General features: G+C 56.5%; 1 protein-coding gene across 5 annotated transcripts in view; it reads right to left on the bottom strand.

Annotated features, from left to right (window-relative positions):
• Positions 1-5,421: 5,421 nt before the first annotated feature.
• The window catches only part of FOXP4 (forkhead box P4), a 50,905-nt gene continuing 45,395 nt past the window's right edge, over positions 5,422-10,931 (bottom strand). For all 5 annotated transcript variants that reach the window (XM_086371574.1, XM_086371569.1, XM_086371573.1 and 2 more), the window contains exons 14-17: positions 9,686-9,807; positions 8,230-8,296; positions 7,697-7,866; positions 5,422-7,278 (exon numbers count right to left, since the gene is read on the bottom strand). In XM_086371574.1, the coding sequence (XP_086227700.1) occupies positions 7,131-7,278; positions 7,697-7,866; positions 8,230-8,296; positions 9,686-9,807 (507 nt within the window). In that variant the 3' untranslated portion in view covers positions 5,422-7,130. The remainder of the gene's footprint in view (positions 7,279-7,696; positions 7,867-8,229; positions 8,297-9,685; positions 9,808-10,931) is intronic.

The raw sequence follows: 10,931 nt of genomic DNA, 5'->3' as shown, positions 1-10,931 counted from the left end.
GTTCAACCCCTGGGTTGGGAAGATCCTGGGTTGAGAAGGAAATGGCAGCCCACTCCAGTATTCTTGCCTGGAAAATTCCATGGACTGAGGAGCATGGTAGGCTACAGTGCATGGGGTTGCAAAGAGTCTGACACGACTGAGCGACTTCACTTTCACTAAGCTCACTTGCGGCTGTAGTCCACGGGGTCACAGAGAGCTGGACACGACTTGGTGACTAAACAATGATCACAATAAAGCTCACCTGAAGAATCAGACTGTCCCCTCTGATGCAAACTCAGTGACATGGGTCACAACTCTGAATCTCATCGGCAGTACCAGCAGCATTGCTGCTGATGGGGCATCAGCCAGTATGGGCCCCGTGTGCAGGCTTCGTGAGTTCTCCCCTCGATCTGAGGAGTCAGGGACTCTTTTTTCTCTTTAAATATTTGGAGACAGGGATGTGGATCATTTTTTAAGTTTTCATTGAATTTGTTACAATATTGCTTCTGTTTTTGTTTTTTTTGGCCATGAGGCACGTGGGATTTTAGCTCCCTGACTAGGGATCGAACCCATACCCCTGGATTAGAAGGTGAAGTCTTAACCACTGGACCACCAGGAAGTCCCAGAGTCAGGAATTCTTATCATCACTTTATAGATAAGGAGACTGCTCCGAAAGTCACTTGCCTGAGGCCCAGCCTGTGCCAGAGGATGTAAATATTGTTCAGCAGTGACAGTGGTGGGCCAGGCTTCTGTCAGCCCACTGTCTTCCTCACACCTGCCACTCCACACAGACCTTTGTTTTCTGCCACATGAACCTCCCTGAAGCTCCATCTAGGCCCCTCTACAAGTCGAGAAAGTTTTTTTTCTCTCACTGCTCCCTGTCAGTTTTCCCTTCCCAGCTGTGGCCTCTCTTCCAGGAAGTCCTTCAAGAGCACAGGGGGCCCCTGAGCCCCATGGTAATTGGCAGCCAAGATTACATTTCATTAACAGCTAGTATGTGCTGTGGACCTAATGTGCACCTAATATGCATGACACATTTTTATATGTGTATCATTAATCTTTTCAACAAGCCAGTGATGATCACCCTATCCCAATTTACAGATGAGGAAACCAAAGCCCAGAGAGATCAAGAAGTTTTCCCAAGACCACAGAGCTAGCAAGTAGCAGAGGCAGGATCTGGACCCCTGCAGGGCCTGAGTTTTCTCCCCTGCAGTCCTTGGCACTGATTGCCGTCAGTTTCCCAGCCAGAGAATCAGCTGAGAGCTGAGTCCGGGGCTTCTCTGCTGTCCACCCACCCATTACCACGCTTGGCTACTCTTGACCCCAGGCAGCGGCCGATGGAGACAGTCTGAGTTCCAATCTGAGAGCAGGAGGGGCCCTGACCCTTAGCAGGGGTGAAAGGGTCCTACACAGGACCAGGAACTCCAGCATGCCCCCCCACCCCGACCACTCCTGTTAATTCAACCCGTCTTTCAAAGGTCGCCAATGCCCCCTTCCCAGCCCCTCTTGGGTAGGACAGAGGGCCTTTCAGCCTTGGCTGCCACCATGACCACTTTCTTGGGAGGGGTTGTTTTTCTAAACTTCTGAACCTGAGGTGGAGACAGACTGCAGGTGTGCGGGCGACCCGGGCCTGTGTGATGGGATGTCACAGTCACTGCCGTGTGGTTTGTGTCCTTGCCCAGGGTGGCCACAGGATAATTGCAGGTTTTCAGCATGGAAGGGACCTCTTGGTGTAAATGTAGCTGATTAGCATCACGTGTGTGCCCATGTGTCTGTGCACATGCTCAGGTGTGAGCCTGTGTGTGTGTGCAGTCCTTGTGAATCCTCTCCACCCCTCTCCCCTGCCCAGCGGCCTCTCTGCCCTCACTGCTCAGACTCTATTCCAGCAGAAGCTGCCCCCCGCCACTACCTCCTTCTCCCTGTGTGATTATTTTTAAGGGGCGTTTCAGCCTTCTTTCTCAGGCTCCTTCTGTCCCTCAGTGACATTTCAAGCGTCAACTTACCTGATTCTGCCTAGAGCACTCTGAAGCCAGGGCCTGATTCCTAGCTCTAAAGTACTCTGCACTTCAGTTTCCCCTTTTGGAGTCTCCAAGGAGAAGGGGGGAGGAAGCCACAGTGAACAGTGTCACAAGAAAGCTGAGACTAAGCCACCAACCTGCTCTCTTCTCTTCCCCTAGATTCAACCAGATTCCTCATTCTTTTAATGCTTCACCTGTTAGTCTCTGATCCCGAGTCTCAGTTTCCTCATCTGTGAAATGGGGATAATAATAGTATCTAACTCAGAGTTAGGTGGCATCACTCACTCAATGGACAAGTTTGAGCAACCTCTGGAGATAGTGGAGGATAGGGAAGCCTGGAATGCTGCAGTCCATGGGGTCTCAAAGAATCAGACACAATTTAGCGACTGAACAACAAACAGCAGAGCTGCGTAGACAAAATATAAGGCTTCTATAATAGGATGTGGTATGTGGTAAGAGCTCATTAAATGTTAGTAATTACTGTTACCATTAAAAATCTTTACTGAGCCCTTTACCGTGCCCAGTGTACTAGGCTCCAGAGGCGTCTTCTCTCCAGATCACTCTCATCTCTCTTACTTCTCCCGTTTTTGTTCAAGGTGCTTCATAGGTCAAAGTTGGATGGGTCTGCGGCTGCAAAGTCGCTTCAGTCGTGTCCGACTCTGTGCGACCCCATAGACAGCAGCCCACCAGGCTCCGCCATCCCTGGGATTCTCCAGGCAAGAACACTGGAGTGGGTTGCCATTTCCTTCTCCAATACATGAAAGTGAAAAGTGAAAGTGAAGTTGCTCAGTAAGTGTCCGACTCTTCATGACCCCATGGACTGCCGCCCACCAGGCTCCTCCCGTCCATGGGATTTTCCAGGCAAGAGTACTGGAGTGGGTTGCCATGGATGGCTCTAGAAGCCCCCAAACAGCAGGAGGAACACTTTTCTGCCCTGGGCTAGAGACCGCTCTCTGGGACATGGGGTCACAGGGCTGTAGTTCTCACAGGAGGTTGAGCACTCCCTCCCACATTCCACCTCCAGTCCTTCCCTGGAGGGCAAGTTTGCCCAAAGAGGAGCAGCAGCTCAGCTTTGTCTAAAGCGCCCTCTGCTGGCCACTGGCAAAGGCCTTGGTCGAGGGTGGCGAGTAGGGGGAAAGGAGCCTCCTGAGTGTGAGGGGAAGGGAATGTCTGCCCAGTGCAGAGTCCACAGAGTCACCAGTGTGTGTGCTCAGTCGTGTCCGATTCTGCGACCACATAGACTGCCGCCCACCAGGCTCCTCTGTGCATGGAACTGTCCAGGCAAGAATACTGGAGCAGGTTGCCATTTCCCACTCCAAGGGATCTTCCCAACCCAGGGACCAAACCGGTGTCTCCTGCATTGGCAGGCGGATTCTTTACCCCTGGGCCGCCTGGGAGGCCACTGTGTTACCTTCTCACCCTCAAAATGTCTGGCTTGGAGTATCCCCCCCGCCCCCTTTTTTTTTTTTTGGTTGCCAGCCTGAGAACAGCTTCTAACACAGTAAATGCAGAAATATTCAGACCTGGACAAACAGCCAGCCAGAGCTAACAACCTGCTCCCGATAACAGTAGGGAGAGAGGCTAGACAGCATGCAGAACTTCCTGACAGCAAAACAAGACTGGGGGTGAGGTGGGGGAGGGGATTCTTATTTAAGAGGTAATGAAATCCCGTGGACAGACAAACCAGCCTGGTGGGCTACGGTCCATGCGGTGGCAAAAAGTTGGACACAACAGCATCTGAACACCAAATGATGGGGGAGGGGGCTACATGGGATATGTCAGAACAGTAAGGACATTAATGATTGAGTCTAACTCAGAAGACGGAGGTCCACAGCAGCCTCCTGTTTCTTGCATTTTAAGACCTTCCTCTCTGCCAATACCTGGGATAGGTCTCACCCCACGTCCAAATGTACCAATCAGACATTTGCCATATCCCTGGGGGAAGGAATAAAAAAGACTAGTTTGAAGCAGGAGAAACTGAAGTTGGACCACTGGAAGGGCTGTCCTGACACTGAGGCTAGGTGTCTTGTCCCTTTAGAGTCTCCCATGTGGGAAGAGTGCTCCTAGGGCCAACCAGGGAACAAACCTCCTGTGGGTGGAGTTGGGAGCTGGCAGCTAACACCTCTGGATTCTCTAGAAGGCTGGTGGGTTCCACGGGAAAGCAGGGGGAAAGGGAAGCGGCCAGAGTGAAATTGAGGGTAACTGCTTTGCTGCATTGTCAAGAATGCCCATTTCTACACAGATTACTTGCCGCTAGTCCTACTGTGCAGAACCCTGGCGGCCTCCATGGAGGGTGATGGGGGCAGATTACAATTTGAGCAGTGCTACTTCATAGCGCCCGGTGGGCAAGTGGGCAGAGCTCCCCTGGCCTGGCCCCTCCTGAGATGCCCTCTCTAGGCAGGGACAGGGGATTCACCCAGGGCTCTGCACCAGGGTCCAGAGGATTAGGGCAGGGGAAGGAGGCAAGGTAGATGGGGCTGGACAGAAAGTGGAGGAGGACACAGATAATGGTTGAAAGGAGTAGGAAAGGCCTGAGACAGGACGTCAGTGGAGACTCAACCTCCAGATCCTGCCGGCTCTTTCCCCTGCTACTTCCCTCAAGCTTGGCTTTTGGAAAGTTCCAGCATTTTGATGCTTTGTGGGGTTACTAATGCCAGGTCTGCTTTCTCAACACCTTCCGTCCTCTCTCCACACTTTCCCCAAGCGCACACACTCCTTCCTGGGCTCTGCTGTGAAGTGCCCCTGGTGCTGGAAGGGAGCTGGGGTCTGAGGTGGGGAGGGCTCCCCTACTGCAGATGGGTAGTGGGTGGGGAGTCAGGATTTGGTGTGGGCCAGTGTGGTGGTACCCCCTACCCTGCTCTGCCCTTAACAGTCTGAACCTCTTCCTTCCCTCCCCCAGCTGTCCGGGGTCCTTTTCCATGGGCTGCAATAACCCCTTTTTTGACCCGAGTCTACACTTACAAGCGCCTACACGGCACAGTGGTGGACAAACATCTCAATGCCACTCCCTCCCCTACACACAGCTATCCAGGTAGCCTCCACCCATGGGTGATGGGCCCAGAGGGCTTCCCAGGCAAGTGCTTCTGCAGCAAGAACCCTCTGGATCCCAGGAGGAAATCTACTGCCCAGTGAAAACATCCAGGCAGGAAAACTTGGATTTCAAACCCATGAAGGAACCAGGCCCAGTAGTTGTGACTTTGGGAGAAAACATAATGATGGAGACCTGGTTTCAGAGAAAATTCCCCAGATGAAAAGGGAGCCAGGTGGAGCGGAGAGGAGCTGGAACAAAGCTGTCAACGATCATGGAGGCGGAGACGCTGGTGCTGGGGCTCGGTCCACTTCCGCACTTGCAGCAAGCGCCCCTCCAGGAGCCCCCGCTGCCCAGAGCGTCCTCCCCTCCCTTGCTGACACACGCAGGGCCCGGTGAAGAGAGGACGTTTAATATTTCTGTGCTGGTCAAACAGAACACAGGTGGGGAGTACATAGGGGAGGGGGCAGAGGGCCCCCTGCCTCTTGGGAAGGGTGGCTTGTGAAGGGGTGTATGTGGGGGTTTCTTGGGAAATAGTCCACGGAGTCTTCTCAGCAAAGGGGCCTGGCCTGGGGTGTTGTGTAAGCATCAAACACACCCAGTCCTTGGCCTTAAGTTGGGGTCCCCCATAGGGGGTCTGTGGAGAGAGTCTCACTTTTTTTTCCAGCTCCTTCGCTGGAATCCACACTCCCAGTGTGATGCGGAACTTGGTCCTGGAGAGGGGGGTCAGGAGAGCCCCCAGGAAGCAGCCCAGGGTTGGGAGGAGGGCTCCCCGTGCCCATGGCCCAAGGGGACGAGAACCCTGCAGGGGGAGCTGAGGGCGGAAGTCTCCTCCCCTCTGCTGGACTGGAGCAGAGGGGAGGTGCGCAGGGCCGCCAGCTTCTACTGAGTCCCAGGGTCCTCGGGGCAGGGGTGGAGAGAGGGGGTCTTGGCCACCAACAGACACTGTAAACTTTGGTTTAAAACAATAACTTAAATCGGGGAGGGCTTCCAGCCTGGGGCTGGGGTGGGCATGAGGAGCAGGGGATGTGGGAGGCGACAAAGGAAAAAGCCAACAAAAAGTTTTGGTTTTTGCTTCCGGCATAAGAAAGGTCTTTGGTCATCCGTGTAACTGAGGGGTGCAGGGTGGGGGGTGGGTGAGGGAAGACTGCAATGGGGGACCTGAAGGCTGGGGTGGGAGTGACCGGTTGGGTCACAGCAGCCACCATATTCATCCCGCCCGCCTGCCCACCCGCTTTCAGCCTGGCCTTTTCCCGGGACGGAGGCAGATGCTTTCCTGCAGCCCCGGCAACACCTAGGCCTGACTCCAGCCTCAAAGGTAGCTCGGCTCCACCTCCATGAGTCCACCGGGCACAGGCCTCTTCCTGTGCTTCCTGGCGTGAGGGGCAGCAGCCAGCCAACAGGGATGGAGGCCTGCTTCAGCCTGGAGCCGGGCGCCCTGCTTCCACGGACCCGCCCCCAATCCGGGTTCTCTCCCTCCACCCCAGAACTTGTCCACCCCGCCCCCCCGACTAGCTGTGGCTTCTGAACAGGCAGAGCTGAGGGGGCTGGTTTCTCCTGGGGCTGCTCTGACCCAGGCCAGGGCAGGGGAAGGAGTCGGGATGGAGTTAGTTAGTTCTTCACAGTACGGACAAGATGGTGGAAGGGAGCACAGATGGAGGAGGTGGGGGCCTCTGGCCAGACCACACAGCCAGAGCCAGGGGTGCAGTGCCCTGGGTTTGAGAGGGTGGCTTAGCCCCGCCTGCGGGTCTCCAAGGCGCTGAGCAGCCCTGTAGGGGCGAGCTGGTGGGGGAGGAGGGCCCTGATGCTGCTGGTGGTTGGGGGCAAGGGGCGTGAAATTCAGATGTTGGGGGGGGGTCTGAGGAGGGGTCTGGGCCCTCCGTGTCCTCTGCCGGTCCCAGACCAGGGATTCTGTGTCCCCTCGGGGTGCGGGGCGGACCGTCCCTGCCCCCGAGTGTCGTAGGTCAGTCAGGTCACCTTGGGAGTTGCTGGCCCAGCCCCCCCATCTGAGTCCCGGAAGTGCCTTGAGGTTGGGCGGGGCGGGGCGTGGGGGTAAGTGGGGCCTGTTCCCGAAGGCGGGGTCTCACCCCTGCCCCTGGAGGCCCTTAGGACAGTTCTTCTCCCGGCAGCTCCTCCTCCAGGTCCCTGTCTTCTGGAGGCCCCGCGGTGCTGGGGTTGGGGGGCCCCATGGGGGGCCCGGGCCGTCTGTCCTCCTCGGCCTCAGCCGGCTCCTCTTTCACCTGTACCTGGTGGCTGTGATGGGAGGGGTGATGTGGACACCCGGGGGGCCTTCCCCTGCCCGCTCCCACCCCAAATGCATCCAGAATCTGGGTGTCTCCCCAGGAGCTCCTCATTTCTGAGAGACTGAGGGCTGACATCAGTCTGGTCTCCCCCAGGGCTCTCTTCAAAGGAAAGGAGGTGTCGGGATGGACAGAGACGGTCCTTGGTTGAGAAGGAGAGAGGAAGGGAGATGAGAAAGGATGGAGGAGGGAAGGAAATAAAAAAGAGGATGGGGGTGGGGAGTCATGAGGAGAGCGTGGGGCCACCGGTCCTGGGAAGAGCTGGACCAGAGGCGACAAGATGGGGATCCCAGCTGCAGAGGAACAAGATCACACCTTCCCAAGGTTTGGGGGGGCACTGGGATGGGCTGGGGTCCGCGCCGCAGCCTCACCTGTACTGGGGTGGGGAGAGGCGAGGCGGGCTGCTGCTGCCGTTGCTAGGCAGCGGCTCCACGGGGGCACCTGCGTCGTCGTGGCCGAGGGGCAGGAGGCTGCTGGCGGAGCCAGGGTTCAGCATGCCGGGGCTGTTGAGCAGGGGAAAACTGCTCTCGGCCAGGGCAGCCTGGAGGGTACAGAAGTGGAGGCCCGTCAGTGGGCTCCACCTGGTCAGGTGATGTCCCTTCCCCAGCCCTTGGGAGATCTGCGCCCTGGCAGATCTCCGGTGCTCCTACCTCTGACCCTGACCTGCCTCTCAGCTTTGCGGAGAACCCGGGCTTGACGTATTACCCTCCAGGGAGACAGAGGACCCCCCCCGCAACACAGGGACAAGCCAGGGCAGGAGACTCCATTGCCTATCTATGCCAACCTCCCTGCCCTGTGCCCCATGTCTCTGCCAGAGAGGATGGGGGAGGCTCTCTTCTGAGGCCAGCGAGCTGGAGGGAAGGTGACGGGGCTGGAGGGCACTGGTTGGGGACCAGTCCACTACCTGGTAGCTGGCGTTAAGTGTTCCGTAACTGAGGCCCGAGATCATGTTCTTCACCAAGGTAGGGCTCCTGGAGGAGAGAGAAGGCATGTCTGCTTCATTCATTGGCTTACTCCTCACTCAGGCCTTGACCCTAACTGAGGGCCTGCTCTGTGCCAGGGGAGGTCCCGTTCACTATCCTGGAGGTCATAGTCGGCCGTGCCCATCTTGTTCAGCCCTCCTGCTGACCTGAAGCAGCAGGAACCAAAAGCCGCCTTCACAGGAGAGCTGCCCGGGCTCTTAGGGACCCTGGAACACGCCCAGAGCCTCCGAGCTGATGAGTGGGACAGAGATTCTTCCCTGTCTTTCTCCATGCCAGGCAGCCCAGTAGCTTTTCTCCTCAGTTTAGATTTCCTGCTGTCCGACAAGGTCTGAGTGATAGCCTCCACAGACCCCTTTCTGTAAAATCCACTTTCCTGCCATCCTGAATTTGGGGACATCTAGTATGCTGTGTGCTCAGCCTGTCCCCACATGCTCTACACCACAGGCTTTTCTATACAAAAAAGTGCTCCAAGAGTTGGGTCAGGAAAAGCAATGGCTTAAGGCCATCCTTCCACAGTGACTACCCCCAGTTTAGAGTGTCTCAGAGAGGTTAAGAAACTGGCCCAGTGTCACAGAGCTGGGGAGAAATAGAGGTATAATTAGAGCCTAGGTCTTCTGATTCCAGGGTGAAAATGGGACATAAAGATTTCAAGTGTTGGGACTGGCACGTGAGGGCACTCAGAAGGGGTGTGGTTCATTTTTGAATCCCAACCCTGCCCCAGCCCCCACTTCCGCCTGAAGGTAAAGAGGCTCTTGTCTGGGAGAAGAAATCTTTGAGGGGTACAGGCACCCACAGATATATATCTAACTTGCTTCACACCTCTCTCTGCCTCCCCATAGGCCTCTGGCCCAAGAAGCACAGGCAGGCCCACGTGAGATGTCTGGGGTGGAAGGTGGCGGTGCTGGAAGGGAAGCTGAAAGAGGAAGCTCTGACCCTCTCCCAGGCTCCTCAGTCTCCACTCAGAGCGCTACGTGGGAGAGATCAGAGACCCAGCTCTGCCAGGGATCTGCTGGGCGACTGCCTTCCAGCCCCTTGCTCTCTCTGGGCCTCCTCTCCCTGTAAAAAATGAAGAAGTGGGGCCCAGGGATCTCACAGGTTTGGCTCATCTTGTGACAAGAGTGGCTCTGGGGATGGCAGCCCCTTTGTCAATGGCCACGCTGGTTGCCACCTGCCCACACCCTGATCCTCGGTTCCTCTCAGCTCCTCCCTTGGTCAGAAGCAGAAGACTGAAATGTCCTCTCCCTGAATCACCTGTCACTTCCAGACTCCGGGCTCTCCTGGGCCCCTGTGGCCTCATTTCTCCCCGCCCTCCCCCACGGCAGGAAGGCTCTGGTGCGTGGAGGCGCCCTGGGGAGGTATGGGGGGTGGCCCACGCACCCCGTCATCTTTGGCGGTCTTCGTTTCTGGTACTCCCGCTCGTCCACAGTCCACACAGCACCCTTGACGTTCTCCACGCGCACGAAGCACTTGTGCAGGCTGAGGTTGTGTCGCACTGCATTCTGGGGGTACAGGGACAGGAAGCAGATGCTCAGAGGGGGCCCCTCTTCCATGCGGGGGAGCACAGGCAGGAGGGTTCTCAGGTCCCACCTTCCCCGGCCCAGTGACAAGCAGCAGCGGGTGGGCAGGAGGAGACGACGCAGCCGGAGCGGAGGGAAGGCCCCTTTCTGCCCTTGGAGCCGGGGGTCCCCGGTACCCCTCGCTGCCGCCGGCCCGCTGTATCGTCTGCTCCCCACCACATTTTAGAAAACTCTGTCTACCAGGTGACTGACACCTCATTAGCAATAACCCATTTTCCCACCATCATCAAGCAGATGCATGCAGTCGTTGGGGCTTCTGAAGAACACAAGAGCCCATTCAGGCCCTGGCCCCTCAGTGAGCCTGGGACATCGTAGCTCAGGCACACACACAGTCTCCATTAAGCCTCAAAAGTCTTAGGAATAACTCAGGAAGCCTTGCTGCAACTTCCTCTATTCCCCTGGAGCATGGGAGCCTTGACTCTGGGCTGTGGCTTAGACTGTTATTGTTTAGCCACTCAGTTGTGTGACCCCATGGACTGTTGCCTGCCAGGCTCCTCAGGTTCATGGGATTTTCCAGTTAAGAATACTGGAGTGGGTTGCCATTTCCTTCTCCAGGGGATCTTCCCCACCCAGAGATCGAACATGCATTCTCCTGCATTGGCAGGTGGATCCTCTACCACTGGGGTACCAGAGAAGCCCTCTGGCTCAGAACACATAGCTTATTTAGAGCACGAGGTATACAGTAGGGGCCTACTGCATGCTTGTTAACATAAAGAAGCTGGGAGAAAGGAGCCTCTGAGTTTAGTGGCTGTACAGCAGGAAAAGGAGGGAAAAGAAGAAAAGTCACCTTGGCAGTCCCACCTCCTCCCAGCAGGATAACTTCAGGAATTGAGGTCATCTGGTTTGTAGGACACTTGGGTGGGGGCAGGGTGCTTGGCCCAAATCGCCCCCTGGGAGCCTGGTCTAGGGCCCTAATCCATCTGCCACCACCCGCCACGTCCCTCACTCCTGTCCCCCGCTCTCCTCTTTCAGCTTCACACCCCCAGCCATCCCTGCCCCTGTTACCTGTCCCCCCCCAGCCTCCCCCCACCTCATCTCCATACTTG

This window comes from Bos grunniens, chromosome 23 (genome assembly GCF_055505025.1).
Source record: "Bos grunniens cultivar Pamir isolate PY7600 chromosome 23, Bosgru_T2T1.0, whole genome shotgun sequence".
NCBI lineage: Eukaryota > Metazoa > Chordata > Mammalia > Artiodactyla > Bovidae > Bos > Bos grunniens.
The sequence above is the reverse complement of the archived record's forward strand: the minus strand, read 5'-3'. Positions and strand labels throughout refer to the sequence as shown.